This window comes from Oncorhynchus kisutch, linkage group LG1 (assembly GCF_002021735.2).
Source record: "Oncorhynchus kisutch isolate 150728-3 linkage group LG1, Okis_V2, whole genome shotgun sequence".
In the NCBI taxonomy this organism is placed as follows: domain Eukaryota; kingdom Metazoa; phylum Chordata; class Actinopteri; order Salmoniformes; family Salmonidae; genus Oncorhynchus; species Oncorhynchus kisutch.
In genome coordinates this window covers 49,616,848-49,636,750 of record NC_034174.2, presented here as the reverse complement: position 1 = coordinate 49,636,750, position 19,903 = coordinate 49,616,848, and the positions used below count along the sequence as shown (strand labels likewise).

The window sequence follows — 19,903 nt, the reverse complement described above, 5'->3', positions numbered from 1 at the left end:
CCATCTGTAAATAGCCCACCCAATCTTCCTACCTCATCCCCATAATTGTTTTTATTTTATTTACTTTTCTTCTCTTTTGCACACCAATATCTCTACTTGCACATCATCTGCTCATTTATCACTCCAATGTTAAATTCAAAATAAATTATTAGAAATATTTAACTTTCATACAATTGTAATACACAAAAATAAAGCTTAACTTCTTGTTAATCCAACCACCGTATCCGATTTCAAAAAGGCTTTACTGCGAAAGCAAACCATGCTATTATCTGAGGACAGCACCCCATCAAACAAACGCATGACAATCATATTTCAACCTGCCAGGCGCGACACAAAACTCAGAAATAACGATATAATTCATGCCTTACCTTTGAAGATCTTTTTCTGTTGGCACTCCAATATGTCCCATAAACATCACAAATGGTCCTTTTGTTTGATTAATTCCGTCGTTATATCCCCAAAATGTCAATTTATTTTAACGCGTTTGATTCAGAACAATTAAAGTGGAGGGAGCGCCAGGTCACGCGCCCCAAACACAACAGTACACTAGACTTCGACACTCAGTCTGAACAGCCATACTTCTTCATTACTCAAAAGATAATCATCAACCAATTTATAACGACTGTTGACATCTAGTGGAAGCCCTAGGAACTGCAACCAGATGCCTCAGAAATCTAGATTCCCATAGAAAACCAATTGAAAACAGTCACCTCAAAAATAACATTTCCTGGGTGGTTTGGGTTTCGCCTGCCAAATAAGTTTTGTTATACTCCCAGACATAATTTTAACAGTTTTGGAAACGTTAGTGTTTCCTGTCCAAATTTACCAATTATAAGCGCACATCCTAGCTTCTTGGCCTGAGTAGCAGGCAGTTTACTTTGGGCACGCTTTTCATCCGGACGTGAAAATATTGCCCCTATCCCAAACAGGTTTTAAGAATTAAACTGCACATATGACCAAATTGACAAAGGTCCGGATGGCCGCACTTAAAATTGGTTCTATTTCCTTGCTGTCATATTTCCTTTCCCCTGACTTTCTAGCTTTCATTTCGATGACTGTTAGCAAGCTGGACAGAGTAAAGGGACTATACATTTAAGTCTATTATCATTATCGTTAGGATTTAGTTTTAGTCATTTCAATGTCAATTCTGCTGAAACAAATCGAATAATAATACTTTTACTCAAACCACCTCGTGGGACAGATTGAATGGGCTTAGATACAGTGTATTAATTATCATATATAAAAAAAATGTTTACATTTCTATGTGGACTTTTCAACAAAAGTTCAACGTATAAACAGTTCTAATGATTATGTTGAAATTATATTGATGTTACAACCTGTTAGTCAGGTTAAGTCGTATTTTCCACATCACAATACACATAGAAGTTTTATATTATAAAAATTTTATTTTATTGAGCTAAGCAAGTCAGTTAAGCACAAATTCTTATTTACAATGACGGCCTACACCGGCCAAACCCGAATGAAGCTGGGTCGATTGTGCGCTGTCTTATTTTTTTATTAGTTATTTTACCAGGTAAGTTGACTGAAAACACATTCTCATTTGCAGCAACGACCTGGGGAATAGTTACAGGGGAGAGGAGGGGGATTAATGAGCCAATTGTAAACTGGTGGTTATTACGTGACCGTGATGGTTTTAGGGCCAGATGGGGAATTTAGCCAGGACACCAGGGTTAACACCCCTACTCTTACAATAAGTGCCATGGGTTCTTTAATGACCTCAGAGAGTCAGGACCCCTGTTTAACATCCCATCTGAAAGACAGCATCCTACACAGGGCAGTGGGATATTTTCTTTAGACCAGAGGAAAGAGTGCCTCCTACTGGCCCTCCAACACCACTTCCAGCAGCATCTGGTCTCCCATCCAGGAACTGACCAGGACCAACCCTGCTTAGCTTCAGAAGGAAGCCAGCAGTGGTATGCAGGGTGGTATGCTATGGGACTCTCAATCACAGCTGTTTGTGATACAGCCTGGATTCGAACCAGGGTGTCTGTGCCCAGTGGGATGGAATGACTTGTCATGACAACTATCCTGCTTAGTTTGCATCTGTCCATGATATATTATTTTTTACACTTCCAATAATGGTGAACTAGAGTCCCGCCAGTTGATAGCTTGACCGTTAATACAGATGGCAGAAGACCGGACCGTTGTCCACACGCCTTCCAGTCAGAGTAAAAATTTTGAACAAATCTCTGGGTTTCCAGTGTTGTTTTTGTTTTAGTCCTTCTGTTTAAGTCAGAACAGCTACTCCTATTTAATAGGATTTCAGTTTGGTGGTGGTGGCAGCCAACAACCCGTACCGCCTGAGCTGTATTCAATTAGTGCCATTAAGCAGGAACAGTATTTAGCTGGACTGTTTGCAAAGCTTTAAACTGCTTTGCAGATGGCTTCTGAAAGCAAAGCTTTGTCAGCATCAACATTATGTACGTAACTGGCGGAAAGATTAGTTGCGTCATCACAGTCATCGCACATTGGGGCTGTCTTATGTTGTGTGTGTGTGTGTGTGTGTGTGTGTGTGTGTGTGTGAGTGACTTATGCATAATAGCCAGAAATTGGGAGGGAAATGTACTCTGGAGACAGCTGCACTCTCTTCCCGTGTTGGTAGGAGATCACACATTTCACATTTAATTGGGTGCATCTCAAAAGTCTCAAGTGGCTTCCTCTCGCCTGTCATTTTCTTTAATGTCCCGTGCAAATGACCTAAAGAAGACAACTAAAGGAAGCTACTTTAAACTATTGAGATGCACCCCCCCCCCCTTCTCGAGATGTGTCCTCTCTTCTGTATCCATCTCTTTGTCACAGAGCTAGCCTGATGTAGGTTATAGGCAAACCCAAAACCCACAGCCTCAATAACCATGTAAACCAGCATGAATAATCTCTGTGATTTGAAAAGAGGTAATTTATGATTTTCCATCTGTTAGGGTTTTTTGTAAGTGAATCAGATTTTTTTTGGGGGGGGGGTTTCACACAAGGATACATTCTGGGCAGACTGTTAGTAATTATGCAATAATAATATGCCACTTGGTGCCCCATAGGGCAGGGCAAGTATCCAAAAAATGCATCACGAACATGCACACAAACATACAGACTGGAATCTGGAGTGGAGCCAGCATGTCACATAGCTGCCATTGCGACGACAAGCCCCTTCAGCCCTGTCGACGTCTCTGTTATTAGAGTTGGCAGACAGGCAGTGGTCACTAGTCCCCCTTCAGCACTATCTTCCCCTGGCATGGATGTCTGTCAAAAGCTCGGGGATACAGGTATAGCATTAAACAGCAGGGAAACACATTGACTAATTCACAAAAGTCTTATTCCTGTGTACCTATGAGGGAATATGTTCTCATATAGGCCTAGTCTTAGATAATTTATGTCATATAATCTTACTTACAAGCAGTTGCTGTACACAGTGCTAACCTGTTTTATAATACATTTTCTAAAACGTCTGCAAAAAATGGTAAGCAAGCCATAAGAGCGTTTACTTCTATCCTATTACAGGGTAATTACATATATTATAATGTATTACCCAGATATTTACTCTGGTATAGGGTTTTTGCAATATTAAGTTTGACCCGCAGACCCATACATAACACAGGAATCAACGACTCACAACGGTCGATATGGCAGTACATCTTTGACAGCATGTGTTGCTTTCCTGTCTCTCTTTAGAAAACTCTTTCCCTGGGGCCCGGCCACGGTAGTTACTGATTATGTTATCGGTGGTATGTCAATGAAGAGATGGATGACAACATTGGAAATGTGTACTTATACTCGTCCTTTACACAAGCTATTTGCCATTGTTGTACAGTTCTAAAAGCTCTACTGTTGTGGGAAAGAATGTGACGGCACCATTTGAACTAGATATGCGAGGTGAGGCAACTTCTAGTGCATGAGGAGAGAGAGAGAAGCAACTGGGTACAGTGTTATTGTTTAGTGACGGAATGGTGAAAGCCAGAGCATTCCGAAGAGCATCCATTATTCAGGGCTCAACCTGTCATGCTGTTATGTTCTTTGTCAATGTGAAACCTATGTATTTGAAACATTCTGTGTATTGTTGTTGCATTCCAAGTGAAGGCCCCCCTCTTGCTCTTGACCTTGCTGTAGGGATTACAGTACCATTTTGTACAAGATTTAAAAAAATTGCTCTGGATACTCTTAGCGATGTTCCTTACATTTACAGTGAGAAGACGTTGAACGTTTGCAGTTCTTTTACACTGAGACTATTCATGAGTTGTCTGAGTTGCCTAGAGACAAGCCTTAGTAGTTCCAGCCCAGCCATTCTACGGTAACCGAGAGCTAGCCTGTACTTTGACGCAGCAACGAGGCAGCGCAAAAACTAGCCTGGAGGTTTACAGCAAGACACGAGTGAGTTCATCTGTGCGTATCATTAGGTGTAGTGTCACGATACCCGAATTTGGACTTTGATACCAGGTTTACTATCAAGATACTCGATACCATCGCGGTACTTGATACCACAACGAGACAATGGCAACAACAACAAAAAATGGCATATTAGCCCAGGTCCAGAATTGCATCCATATAGATCTTTTGAGTTCAATATCATTACATTTGACATGTTTGATTTTTGAATGTATGCTTTAATGAATCAATTATACAATCAAATAATACATTTGTAAAAAAATAAATAATAATAATATTTTAACTACATAACCACATAATTGTAATTATTTATTTGAATGGTAAATCTCTAGTCTATCGATAAACTGGGTAAATCAAGATGTAGCCTAGGCGTAATCACACAATACAGGTGAATGCATATTCAATAGGAGTGTGCATGCATTTGGGACTTATTTTATTGTACTGATCAACAACATTTGCATCGACGAAGCAATCTCTTCTTTTATAGAAGTGTGTGCTGTTTCTTTTAAGACCCATGACATCATTTACACACAATCAGTTCAAGGATCTAGTGAACATGATCTTGATTGGGAGAAACATGAGACAGAGGACACAAAGTGAATTAATAAAGTTTTTTTGTGACGATCAGCTTTCAAACAAACAAGGTACTAGGGTAGTGAATTATGTTAGCTTTAGCAGTAAGCTAAGAAAGTTAGCCTACTAAGATGGAAGCTACATACATCTTCTTGCATTGTAAATTCTTCTAGCCTGTAATGGACATTTTGTTTTGCGAACAGTAATTAACAGTTTTTAGCTTTTCTGCGCGCCGTGTTGCATTATTCAAGTTTGTTAACTTCTTTGCAGCAAGAGTGGGGACTGCAGTGGAGGCTGCTGAGGGGAGGACGGCTCATAATAATGGCTGGAACGGGGGGGAATGGAATGGCATCAAACTCATGGAAGCCATGTGTTTGTTGTTGATACCTTTCCACATATTCTTCTCCAGCCATTACCAATGAAGGTGCCACAAACCTCCTGTGGTGGGGAGCTAACATGATGCAGCCCAGACTCCCAGTGCAGGCTAAAAGTGGAGCAGGCACGGTGCTCACGCGTAATAAGGCGACATCAGCTGTGCGGATAGAGAGACTCGATCCTCAATCAGTAGACGATGTGAGACACGTTTGACAGAAGTACCGAAAGTTTTAATATATATATATATATATTTTTAAATCAAGTCCCGAACCCTTTTTCATGTACTAGTATCGAAAAAGCTTTGGTATACCGTGCAACATGAATTAGGTGAGGTTGTGACACATTGAGGCTAAGGCTGTCTGTGGATCAAGCCACACAACAGATCCTTTGTTTGGAGTGTTTGTTTCCGAGTTCCCTCGCATGTTTATGTTGCTGCTAGGGTTTTTAAAAGCTGCTGTGAGGGTTTAAAAAAAGTTTGTGCCCATAGAGTAGCTGAGATGGACAGTCATAGGGAGAACTTACTAACATAACAATATTAGGGTTTGAAATACTGTACATCTCGATGGAAGGACCAGCCTCAAATCAAATGTTATTTGTCACATACACATGGTTAGCAGATGTTAATGTGAGTGTAGCGAAATGCTTGTGCTTCTAGTTCCGACCATGCAGTAATATCGAACAAGTAATCTAACTTAACAATTTCACAACAACTACCTTATACACACACACAAGTGTAAAGGAATGAATCAGAATATGTACATAAAAATGAGTGATGGCCGAACAGCATAGGCAAGATGCAGTAGATGGTATACAGTACAGTATATACATATGAGATGAGTAATGTAGGGTATGTAAACATTAGTGGCATAGTTTAAAGTGGCTAGTGATACATTTGTCCATTATTAAAGTGGCTGGAGTTGAGTCAGTAGCCACTCAATGTTAGCGATGGCTGTTTAACAGGTGCTTTGATGCACATGTACTGACCTCACCTTCTGGATGATAGCGGGGTGAACAGGCAGTGGCTCGGGTGGTTGTTGTCCTTGATGATCTTTATGGCCTTCCTGTGACATCGGGTGGTGTAGGTGTCCTGGAGGGCAGGTAGTTTGCCCCCGGTGATGCGTTGTGCAGACCTCACTACCCTCTGGAGAGCCTTGTGGTTATGTGCGGAGCAGTTGCCGTACCAGGCGGTGATACAGCCATACAGGATGCTCTCGATTGTGTATCTGTAAAAGTTTGAGTGTTTTTTGGTGACAAGCCAAATTTCTTCAGCCTCCTGAGGCTGTACCTTCTTCAACACACTGTCTGTGTGGGTGGACCATTTCAGTTTGTGTACGCCGAGGAACTTAAAACTTTCCACCCTCTCCACTACTGTCCCTTCAATGTGAATAGGGGGCTGCTCCCTCTGCTGTTTCCTGAAGTCCATGATCATCTCCTTTGTTTTGTTGACATTGAGTGTGAGGTTATTTTCCTGACACCACACTCCGAGGGCCCTCACCTTGTCCCTGTAGGCCGTCTCATCGTTGTTGGTAATCAAGCCTACCACTGTAGTGTCGTCTGCAAACTTGATTGAGTTGGAGGTGTGCATGGCCACGCAGTCGTGGGTGAACAGGGAGTACAGGAGAGGGCTGAGAACACACCCTTTTGGGGCCCCAGTGTTGAGGGTCAGCGGGGTGGAGATGTTGTTACCTACCTTCACCCTTAGCGGCGGCCCATCAGGAAGTCCAGGACCCAGTTGCACAGGGCGGGGTCGAGACCCAGGGAGCTTAATAACGAGTTTGGATTGAGTCCGATTGGTCGGACCAGCGTTGAACAGACCTGAGTGCGGGTGCTTCCTGTTTTAGTTTATGTCTATAGGCTGGTAGCAACAAAATGGAGTCGTGGTCAGCTTTTCTGAAAGGAGGGCGGGGGAGGGCCTTATATGCGTCACGGAAGTTAAAATAAAAATGATCTAGGGTTTTGCTAGCCCGGGTTGCGCAATCGATGTGCTGATAGAATTTAGGAAGCCTTGTTTTTAGATTAGCCTTGTTAAAATCCCCAGCTACAATAAATGCAGCCTCAGGATATGTGGTTTCTAGTTTACATAGATTTGAATGAAGTTCTTTCAGGGCCGTTGATGTGTCTGCTTGGGGGGAATATACACGACTGTGATTATGATCGAAGAGAATTCTCTTGGTAGATAATGCGGTCTGCATTTGATTGTGAGGAATTCTAAGTCAGGTGAACAAAAGGACTTGAGTTCCTGTATGTTTTATGTTCACACCACGCCTCGTACCAAGTTTGAGCTGTTTTGAAAGAGCTGTCATAGTCGTACACATTTCCTTTAGGCCAAGGGTAAAACATTTTGGGGGATTGCCTCAGATTTAGGACGGCTCCAGTTTTGCCTAGATGTCCAAAATGTGATGTGCCATGGCATTGGCCTATATTGTATGTGTCATGCTTAGGGCTTGTTGTTAGCCTTTAACTATAACTGCTTGTCATTTAGGAAATTCAGCTCACGTAGGTGAATAATAAACATATCTGGGTAGTTAGAATTACACCAGGCTAGGGCCTCCCGAGTGGCGTCACTACAAATCCGGGTTCGAGCCCGGGCTGTGTCGCAGGTGGCAGCGACCGATCGACACATGAGGCGACGCACAATTGGCCCAGCGTTGTCTGGGATAGGGAAGGGTTTGGCCGGCCAGAATATCCTTGTCCCATTGCGGTCTAGCGACTCCTGTGGCTGGCCGGGCACATGCACGCTGACACGGTCACCAGTTGGACGGTGTTTCTTCTGACACATTGGTGCAGCTGACTTCCGGGTTAAGTGAGCAGTGTGTCAAGAAGCAGTGCGGCTTGGCAGGGTCATGTTTTGGAGGAGACATGGCTCTCTACCTTCGTCTCTCCCGAGTCCGTACTGGAGTTGCAGTGATAAGACAAGACTGTAACTACCTATTGGGGAGAAAAGGGGGTAAAAAAAAATATATATATACAGTGGGGAGAACAAGTATTTGATACACTGCCGATTTTGCAGGTTTTCCTACTTACAAAGCATGTAGAGGTCTGTAATTTTTATCATAGGTACACTTCAAATGTGAGAGACGGAATCTAAAACAAAAATCCAGAAAATCACATTGTATGATTTTTAAGTAATTAATTATCATTTTATTGCATGACATAAGTATTTGATCACCTACCAACCAGTTAGAATTCCGGCTCTCACAGACCTGTTAGTTTTTCTTTAAGAAGCCCTCCTGTTCTCCACTCATTACCTGTATTAACTGCACCTGTTTGAACTCGTTACCTGTATAAAAGACACCTGTCCACACACTCAATCAAACAGACTCCAACCTCTCCACAATGGCCAAGACCAGGGAGCTGTGTAAGGACATCAAACATAAAATTGTAGACCTGCACAAGGCTGGGATGGGCTACAGGACAATAGGCAAGCAGCTTGGTGAGAAGGCAACAACTGTTGGCGCAATTATTAGAAAATGGAAGAAGTTCAAGATAACGGTCAATCACCCTCGGTCTGGGGCTCCATGCAAGATCTCACCTCGTGAGGCATCAATGATCATGAGGAAGGTGAGGGATCAGCCCAGAACTACACAGCAGGACCTGGTCAATGACCTGAAGAGAGCTGGGACCACAGTCTCAAAGAAAACCATTAGTAATACAATACGCCGTCATGGATTAAAATCCAGCAGGGCACGCAAGGTCCCCCTGCTCAAGCCAGCGCATGTCCAGGCCCGTCTGAAGTTTGCCAATGACCATCTGGATGATTCAGAGGAGGAATGGAAGAAGGTTGTGTGGTCGGATGAGACAAAAATAGAGCTTTTTAGTCTAAACTCCACTCGCCGTGTTTGGAGAAAGAAGGATGAGTACAACCCTAAGAACACCATCCCAACCGTGAAGCATGGAGGTGGAAACATCATTCTTTGGGGATGCTTTTCTGCAAATGGGACAGGATGACTGCACCGTATTGAGGGGAGGATGGATGGGGCCATGTATCGCGAGATCTTGGCCAACAATCTCCTTCCCTCAGTAAGAGCATTGAAGATGGGTCGTGGCTGGGTCTTCCAGCATGACAACGACCCGAATCACACAGCCAGGGCAACTAAGGAGTGACTCTGTAAGAAGCATATCAAGGTCCTGGAGTGGCCTAGCCAGTCTCCAGACCTGAACCCAATAGAAAATCTTTGGAGGGAGCTGAAAGTCAGTATTGCCCAGCGACAGTGATAAATCTTTTAATGCACATGGAAAAGTGGACTTTATCGTCTGCCTGTCACAAATTTCGGATAAGTCATTTTTGTCTATAAACTGTGATTTTTCACAATAAGCTGTGATAGGGTGTTGAACTAGTGTTGAACTAGTCTGCATCAGTAAGTGGTTTAATGTAGCCTACTTATACTCCAACACGTGGGCTACAGTGATGACTAAAAGCACTTCACTGATAATACATTTATTTCGTCTCGCAAGCCATGAATGTGTGCTTTATGTACTGAACCAGACTATGGTTGTGTCCCAATCCAAAGGCAGTATCCTTGTCGATTTGGACACACACAGCCTAATGGCTCCAATTGTGGTTCACCGAGCTTAGTTATCATGACTCGGCAAAAAAAAGTCACTATTAAATGTTGTTAGAAACGCATTAGTGTGAGGTGGGGTAAGCCGTGGGTGGGAATGGAGTTCCTATAATGAAAATGCATAATATGAAATCCGTCAGGTAGCCTAGCGGTTAAGAGTGTTGGGTCAGTAACCAAAAAGTCACTGGTTTGAATCCCCAAGCTGACTAGGTGAAAATCTATCAATGTACCCTTGATAAGCGTGTCTGCTAAATGATATGTAACCATTTAAGAAAATATATATATATTTGGTGATCCAACAGTGGTGAGTTCCTTTTAGTTATTCTATTATTGCTGAGTATCGTCCTTAATATGTCCCTCTTGTCACCTGCTGTAATGTATGTCACCATTCTGTTGACAAAGAGGGGAATGAGTAGAATTGGCCTTCGCAGTTAAATGCTGATGTAGCAGAACAGATTGCACACAACACCCTCCTTCTATTCAGTTGGGAGTGCTTCTCGTCTCTCTCTTTTTCTTTCTTTCTCAACTTCATCCCCACAGCCCTTCGCTTACACTTCAGCTACGCTACACGTGTCGCGTTGCGTCGCCATCAGCATCGTGTCAATTCGACACTCTACCTGCTACACCAGAAACCAACCAAAATCATCTTTATTTCTCGTTATTTCAATTCCCAAGATAGAATGAACGCGCGTCAGCCATCGAGAATTGAACCTCGACGATTCCATTGGACTCAACGCAACGCAGGCAGTATAGCAGCCTTCATTGATATAAAAGGAATCACTCCCTCAATGGCTGATGGCTGTAGTGTAGCAGGGTGGTTACGCTGCCATGGATTGATAGATTTATTTGATCATTTAAAACACAATACAACCAGACAAGTGGATAATGCATTTAAATTCATCGAGGATGACAAACAAAAAAAACATTTTCATTGAGGTCCTCTTAAATAAATGCCAAAAAACAATTACAAACGTAACAGACTGAGCCTTCTAGGCATACTCGAGTTACATATATAATAATAGTTAAGAATTTTCCCCCAAAATACTTCAGATAATCTCAAAAGCGCATTGAAGGTAAAACAACAAACAAAACATGTAAATGACGAAGATTGAAAGCCTCAGTTGACTTGGGATGAAGTTGAGGCAGTTTGAGTTGAAAAGGCATTGTAGGTTCAGTGGAGGAGGCATCGATGGGACAGGAGGAGAAACAAAGACGGTCTGAAAAAAACAGGATCGGCGCTATTCAACAGCACACCTGCTTCCCCGAATGGTCAATCACTCCATTGGAGCTGCTTCTCGGGTACTGGTCCTCCATTACCAGGAATTGCGCTCTCTCTCTCTCTCTCTCTCTGTCTCTCGATGCATCCGTCCTCAGTCAGTCACATCACCTGAAGCGTGGGATTGGGATCGTGTTCTTCGGGCTAGGTGTTCTGGGCTGGAATTACTTGAATCAATTGTCTTATTCATCGAGCTATGTGAAAGCTCCATAGGCTCCACTCAGCATTCAGCCGGTGGTGATCTGTACTTCCTGTTCACATGCAATTGCATTCATTATTTGATTGACAGAATCGGAATTTGGACTTTGACGCATGCGACTCATGCTAACCACATGTAGAACATTATGTGCACGGTATGTACTGTATGTTCAGTGTGCCAGTAAATGTAATTCTCCGCTTTAAAATGTTCCTGTTGGTGCGGGTGTTCCTCCTTCGCGCTAATCTAGCGTGCATTTGGTTCGTTTATTTCTGCTTGGAGATAAAGGTGTCTTATATTAAAGGTGGTGACACTTTCCCTGACATTAGTTTTGTTGGTATGCAAATGAACAGACAAAGTACAGCGGTCTTCAAAATTCACGCTGACGCCTCTTCATAGGAATTGATCTCTCTGAACCCTCAAAGCTTTACAGTAGATCATTGTTGAACAATAAAGACTTGTTAAAACTCAAAACTCTCTCTCCCTCCAGTCTCCACATGCATCACCACCTGTAAGAAGCCGGCGCCCCCGCCCGTGCCTCCCCGCACCACCTCCAAGCCCTACATCTCGGTGACGGTGCAGAGCAGCACAGAGTCGGCCCAGGACACCTACCTGGACCACCAGTCTGAGCGCGACCGTCGCAGCGAGACCATCACCAGCCAGTCTAGCCAGGCACACAGCAATTCCTCCGACAGCCTCGACAGCACGCGCGCCAACAGCCTGGCTCGGGGTGTCCCTCGGCCTATCCCCATGCCCGTCGCCATCCACCGGGAACCCCTCGCCACCACCGTCCACCACGCCACCACCGGGACTGACACCAATGACTCCCACCATGAACCCCTGAGGACAGGCGGCAGCAGAGGGAGCCTGGCAGCAGAGGAGCCACGAGCGGACATCGTGCCCCGGAGAAAGCTATCCTCCATAGGGATACAGGTTGGAGCGCGTCGTTACAGTTTAGTCAATGACGATATGGTATAGTCAGTGACATTACGGTAATATAAGTGACATTACGGTAATATAAGTGACATTACGGTACTATCTGTGACGTTAAAGTACTGTCAGTGACATTATGGTATTGTCAGTGGTGTTACAGTGGAGTCATTAACGTTTCATTAGATTCAGTAATATCACAGTATGTTTCTTAGTGTTTGAGGTAAAGTGCTAGAGTAAGTGTGTCTGTGGTACAAGTTTGTCAGTGTGGCTTAGGTCCAGCAATGGACTGGCGTGCAACCATTGGGCTGCTGGAGGCTATTTAACCTAACCATTGATCATTTTAAAGAATAAACAAACAGTGAACTGTGCTAATTAAACATGTATTTTTCTTATGCTTACAGCTCATATGGGGCATGCTGAATTAGAATTTTGAAAAAGTGCCATCTGGAAAATGAAAAACTCAAAAGAGTTCTCCCCATCCTTGCCTGAGGAAAACATTATGCTTTCACTTCATTATTTAATATAGATGTTTTTTTCCAGACTGTCTCTAGAATGAGGCAGCTGGTTCTTTTTTTGCGCGATGCAAATGGTCAGATCTCACAATGCCTGCAGAAGTGTTTACTGTCTCTGGAACCACATAAACATTATATATAGTAGCAATCTTCTGAGGCGCGCAGATCGACTGCAAAAAAATATGACCTGGAGCACCACAGATTTTCTACCGGAATCAACCTTTTCCAGGTGACAAATGTTTTGTATTGAATACAGTTTTTTTTTATCGGTTGTTAGGTTGACTGCATTCAGGAGGAAGTCCAGCGAGAGGAGACACCGCCACCGCCATTGGCCAGATTCCAGTCAATCGGAATCCAGGCGGACGACGGCTGGTAAGGACACTTCCTGTCCCGTTTGTGACTCCCGTTCATTTCTCCTCCACACAATAAAATGTTGCCTAAATATATTCATTTCTGAGGGGCCATTTTGATGTAGACACTGAGAAAATATACATAATGTGAGAACAGTAACACACCTGCTATGTTGCCAAGAGCATACAATATTTACATAAGCTATTTTACAATGACGCATGCGACATTTGAAAGTCATTCTGTAGTTCTGTAGCGTAGTACTTGTCATGTAGTTAGTTTCGCAATATTTTGAATGCCAGGAAGTCTTTGCATGCCACACTCGGCTTCACTCCCCTTTGTTCCCTCTCTTTGACCTCCCTCCTAGCTTTCATGCTGTTTTGCAAATACCAGTTGGTTGTCAGAATTATCTCACTATTTGAATACATCTGAATGTGGCCTTTATCATTTGACATCATAGACAGAGCCTAAACAAAGAGCTTCTATACCGGAATGTCCACCGATAACATACTCATTTTCAAAACACCACCTCCTACTCCTATTTCTAATTAAAACATAAATGCTATTTATTGGCACCCCATACCAACAATTAAAGTATGTATTTTACCTCCCTCCCCATCTATTATTATTATCCTGTTCTTAACCATGGATATTCAGACTGCCAAGTATCCATAATATTTCCACAGATGAACGTCCATTCCCCTGTTTGGCGTTTCCTGTTCTATCACTTCAATCAGAAGGTAGCATTGTAGCCAAGGTCCAGACAAAGGTCAGGGTTTGCACTAACATACCATTCCCCAGCCAAGCCCTTTACCCGTACACGTGATGAGTCATAGAGATCGAACTTGCCACAAAAGACTGCGATGGCATGTGCAATGCAATGGAGGGCTTTCACTATTTTAACGTTGTCAACTGTGTGGTATGCTCTCTATCCATCTCTATGGTTTAGGCTATGTTCTGTGTCTCCTGTCTACTGCCTCCAAGCTGAGTGCACCACCGCATCATGTCGACAAGGCAACGCTACACTGTGATCGATATCCGTCTTTTTGTTTTTATACCTGTATTGATCAGTAGAGGATGTAGTGGCTGGCGTTGAGAACATTCCTTGGTTTGTTTTGCAGCAGGAAAAGGCTAGGTCGTATTTTTGTCCTCTAGTCTTTGTTATGGAGGGTTGGCTCAGTTACAGAAGCAGTTGGGGTTGGTTTGGTTGGCTTTACTTATCCATTGTTTTGACAGAATAACATTATTAGAGATGCATTGTCTGTTTTGCCATCGATATTGATGGAACATTGACCACTTTCTATTTTCTCACTGTTTTGTGTGGGGTTTTTTCAGGCACAGTTGCTCCAGTAGCATGGCCTCCAAGCAGGAGACAGACTCTGACACACAGGACCTTCCCATCAACTCGCACGCCAACTTCCACGCCAAGCCCGCCGCCGAGAAGAAGAGCATGGTCAACAGCGCCTGCCAATCCATGGCCTCGCCCCCGTGCAGCGGCCAGGTCAGCAAGGGCAACGGATCAAATCCCACCGTTGACACCAGTACGTCGCCACCTCCGCTTCGGCAGATCCTCAACCGCTCCACCACACGGTCCGACTCCTCCGACTCCTTCTCCGAGAGCATGGACCCGGCCCTGGACCCCTCATCCCTGCCCCCTCCGGACCCCTGGCTGGAGAGCGGGAACGGAAATAGCGGTAGCGGGAACCCTAATGCGGTGCCCCCTCCAGGCCCTGCCTGCCGGCGGGACGGCCACTGGTTCCTCAAGCTGCTGCAGGCGGAGACGGGCCGCATGGAGGGCTGGTGCCAGCAGATGGAGCAAGAGACCAAAGACAACCAGCTCTCAGAGGAGGGTAAGACAACTAATCGTTCTATTCTTGCAGGACATATACAAACAATTGCCTACCCTAGTTACAACTATCATTGACCGCTTTCATTTGAAAATGTTTGCTCCTGTGCAGACATAATGATCATGAACCTATCAGAAAGTAGGTCATACCCTGACAACAGACTATGCTCCGGGACAAACCTCTCCCTAACTCAACTCTATGCAATAAATTTCTGAGATGACATAATGTAGCCTATTCTTTTGGAAAGAGCCCCCACTAACATCCACACCATGCGGATGGACTGATCTAGATAGTGGTTAGACCTGAACTGACTCGATCCAAAGGTTCAAAGCCTTGGAAGTAGGGTTCAACCACAGGATTCACACACAAACACACACACACTGCAGTGGATGAGGCGGTAATACCTGGGGTTAACACACAGACAGACCTGTTATACTAGAATTACACTAATCTACTCTGGACCGAATTACAGACCCAGATAATATTAACGCCTCAACATCAGGCTGACACAGCACACAAGAGAGAGTAGGCATGAGACACACACACACACATACACACACTGCACAGTCCTGACACATCATCTCAGTCAAGCACGCACGCTATATCAGAAGATCTTAACCAAACCAAGAACCAGCCACGGTCACGCATGTGTGTATCTGCGCATGCACAGTGTATGCGTGCTCACATGTGCATTTCTCTCACTGTTGGCAAGATCGAGTCGACATCAAATCGGATTACTGCAGGACCATAGAAAAATATCTGGTTCCGCTGGTCCCTATTCTCAATTCCATAACCTCATCATCCAGTGGTCAGATTTCACCAATGCAGATGTTCGTTCTACTTCTGACGCAGCAGTAAAACCATGTCATAAAGACATTGTGATCCTCTCGTGTTGCCCTCTTATGGAGTCATTCTGACATGGTCATTTTGACACGGCCTTTAACATCCACCTCTAGTCTAGACGCCCAACATTAACTTGGGGTTCATTTTGGTAACGTTGTTGGCATGTTTTGCTGTTACAATGTAATGTTCCTGTTAAAACAGGTTGCTCTCCCTCGCAAATCATCTCGTTTCTCCCTGTGTGACAAATCCTTTTCACAGATTCCCTTGTGTGCTAGCTTTCAATGTAGTTGTACAGACAGGGGGAAGTGTGTAGACAACCACATCTCTCTCAAGATGGTAGTGTTCTAAGTATTTACTCAGTACATGGCAAGAACACTGTCTTGTTGTTTTTGAGATAGTACGGAAATGGATGTACAGTAAGACCTGATACACATCAGTAGCTATGGGAAGAGTTTATTACCATTAGCCTAGTTTAGGGTTTCATTCCTGAGTGAAGCAATAGACATTCAAGGCGCTCCATTGATTAGCGTTGTATTCCAAATGCACAGCAAAATGTGCCTGATCTGTCTTGTCTGTTTGAGTCAATCTCTGTGTGTGTGTGTGTGTGTGTGTGTGTGTGTGTGTGTGTGTGTGTGTGTGTGTGTGTGTGTGTGTTATCTGCAGTGTTGGGGAAGGTCCGCAGTGCAGTGGGCAGTGCTCAGCTCCTCATGACCAAGAAATTTGAGCAGTTCAGAGGGCTGTGTGAACAAAACTTGGTAAGTATCACCTCTGCATATTCCAACTCACCCATACACACATCACATAAACAGACAAAACAATACTACCCGGTGACAACAACATCAAATGACTAGACCAAACAATGTTCGTTATGCCACCACAACAACATCACATAACAAAACAACACGACCCTACAAAAACATCACCAGACAAAACAATATCACCACATTACCATACTCTACACACACACACACACACACACATCAAATAACCAGACATTACAAAAAAGCGCACAAAAAAAGAAATTCCACATCTGATCGTACACACATCACATCATTAGGCAAACACATGCCACATGAAATGCGACTGAGAGATTAGCATTAGCTAAGTGACAAGCTGAATGCTAACAGGCAGTAAGGTCAATGGAAAATTAATTGACCGGGCTTTTCCCCGACCTGACGGGTTAAGCACCCTTAAAAGGTCAGACACGTCTCTCTGTATCCCATCATTCCACTGATCTCATGATCTCAGTACAGCGGACTCAGACTATGACAGCCCCAATCAGTAGGATAAGACTGAGGGGAATTCAGTGTCATCATTGACTGAATGTTTTACGTTCTCTCAAATGAGAACTAGACATGCAGTTATTCAGACAGAGGACCAAGAATCCATGGATGTTAACACCGTTTTTATGAATAGTGATCATGTGGTCATAAAGTTCAGTGTGCGTATCATTGTAGAAAGGGGTACCGATTTGTGTTCAATGAGTGGGTTGTAATGTGAGTCAGTTTTAATGCCACCATATTGTTGAACTCATGTTTTGCATTAATGGTTGTGTATGGAACCTTTGGCTTATGCTGTTCTTTGCTGGTATAATTATATCAAAAGGCATCTATATTCAGAAGAAATGGTCTGACATCCAATACAACTTCTATCCTACAAATAAAGACTACATTTTTTTGTATTTATTGGACAATTACCTATTGGGATCCCCCCCCCCCCCCCTATCATTACACAACATGTCCCTTTTGTAGGAGAAATGTTATTCAGAATCCAGATAATTTCTCTCAATACATACAAATTTTCAGCTGGAAACAGTTAGTTCTACCATACTTTGTTGTGCTGTTTAAATCCCACAGAACGAGAACGGTCCCTCGAACTAAGTCTAGTTGAACAGATGGCAGGAAACGCAAGCATTTTTATATTTAAAAAAAAAAAAATGTGCAGATGCTTTTATCCAGAGTGACTTACAGTAAGTGAGTGCATACATTTTTCATACTGCTCCCCTGTGGGAATTGAACCCACAACCCGCCAGGCTCTACCAACTGAGCCACACAAGACCCGACCATAACCAGGGAGACCCAACCATAACAAAGAACAGTCTGGTAGCGCATTAGTCACAGAACGAGTGGGTCAGGTGGAGAAAACAAGGGGAAGTGTGACCGTCAAGCCGTCCGTCAGACTCTGACAGACTTAGCTTGCAGGGCAAAACAAAGTGCCACCCAAGTCACTATACAGTCAGTATACTGCTTATGTAAAGTGGTCATTCTACCTTGCGTTAAGGGACATTTTTTGTGCTTTTTATTTCATTTGACTTCTTATACTTTATCAAGCAGGGGAAAATATATATTTTCAAGGAAGACCTGCCCCAAGACAGCAGCGTAGGTTTTTACAGAGGCATATATCAAATGACAATACAGTAGCACACTTGAGTGCAAGGACAAACAACATCTACACATCCCGACAGAATGATTTACACAAACTCGTTCCTGGGGAACCCAAGGGTGCAGGTTTTGTTTTCTGCCCTAACACTACACAGCTGATTCAAATAAATAAAGCTTGGCGACCAGTTGATCATTTGAATCACCCGTGTAGCGGTAGGGCAAAAACCAAAACTTGCACCCCTCTTGGGGTCCCCAGGACCGAGTTTGGGAAACGCGGATCTATTCAGTGGGACAGAGGTCTTCACTGACATTGTGTTGTAGGACAGCTCCCTCTAGTATCCAAAGTGGACAGAGCAAGACTCGATGAATTTCAAACATCTTCTTTATCTCTCTCTTGTTTTCTCCCTCACCATTTCCCTCTCCAACTCTAACATTCACTCTCTTTTTCACTATTTCTCACCCTCCCCCCTCTCCCACCTACTCCCCCATTTTTTTTTTTCTTTTTTTTTTTCTTCCTCCCTCCAGAATGTGAACGCCAACCCGCGGCCCACAGCCCAGGACCTGGCGGGCTTCTGGGACCTGCTGCAGCTCTCCATCGAGGACATCAGCCTCAAATTTGACGAGCTCTACCAACTCAAGTCCAGCGACTGGCAGTCCCCTGCCGTGGCCCACTCGCCCCCCGAGCGGAAGGTACTTCCCACCCCTGCTGCCCAGTGCCCAGACTGGGGTAGGAAAGCCGCCGAAACTGGCCTCTCTCCTCCCTCCCCATCTCCCCTCTCTCTTCTCCCCCTCCCTGTGTGAGGGGAACACTTAAAGGGGCTTCCCAGCCCAATGTAAAGGGGGCTAGAGAGAAGCCACCTCCCTTTACACATGCATGGTGTTCAATCTCAAAGACGGCAGTTTGTTTTGGACTGTTTCTGCGCTTTTAAGCCCCTCCTTTGAGCATGCATGTCAGCGGTAAAATAAATGCTACGGTCTGAAGTCGAACTTGCATGGCACTGGCAAAGGTTGCATCACGTCATGGAATGCGGCCCTGGCTTTCGCTCTATCTCGGATGTGTGTGTGTGTGTACGCGCGCGTGTGTAGGGAGCGGTTAGTTTGATGGCTGCTGGATTGACTGTAGTGGAAGGAGTATGTTTTGGTGAGAGCAGTTGGGTGGATGTGTGCTTCAACTGCTTTGAGTTCATGCAGCGCCGTTTCACTTCTTCTGCAGTGACATTGCATTAGATTCAGTGTGATTCATCGAATGGGATACACTTCATTTGAACTGTACGTCATAACAGCATCGATGTGTGTTATGTCTTGTTTAAGTTATATGAATATAGTGACACTTTTATGGCGTACGGCCAAATAGAGTTTGACCATTTTAATGTCCTCGTCATGTTATTCACACAGGTATTGTTCAGCGTCTACTCTGACAAAGTGTCACCTTAAATCTCCTATATTCAACGTATTTTATCTGTGTTGTCCATATAATTGGCCCTGTGTCAAGTTAGCCACCTTGTACATTTTATTGTAGAAAGCTTCACCATAATCAAATGTCCCTGTCAAAGATCTACATTTATCAAATGACACAATGCTCTTTTTTTTTGCAACCTCTGCATTACCCTCCGTTGTTTCGTTGCTTTCAGAATAAAACCTTGTATCTCCAAAACTGAAACA

At 43.9% G+C, this 19,903-nt stretch overlaps 1 protein-coding gene across 2 annotated transcripts in view; it reads left to right on the top strand.

The window, feature by feature from the left end:
* Positions 1–19,903, top strand: part of LOC109868067 (disks large-associated protein 4) — a 74,037-nt gene that overhangs the window by 46,820 nt on the left and 7,314 nt on the right. For both annotated transcript variants that reach the window (XM_031826447.1, XM_031826443.1), the window contains 5 exons: positions 11,868–12,310; positions 13,100–13,194; positions 14,506–15,020; positions 16,524–16,615; positions 18,767–18,931. In XM_031826447.1, the coding sequence (XP_031682307.1) occupies positions 11,868–12,310; positions 13,100–13,194; positions 14,506–15,020; positions 16,524–16,615; positions 18,767–18,931 (1,310 nt within the window). The remainder of the gene's footprint in view (positions 1–11,867; positions 12,311–13,099; positions 13,195–14,505; positions 15,021–16,523; positions 16,616–18,766; positions 18,932–19,903) is intronic.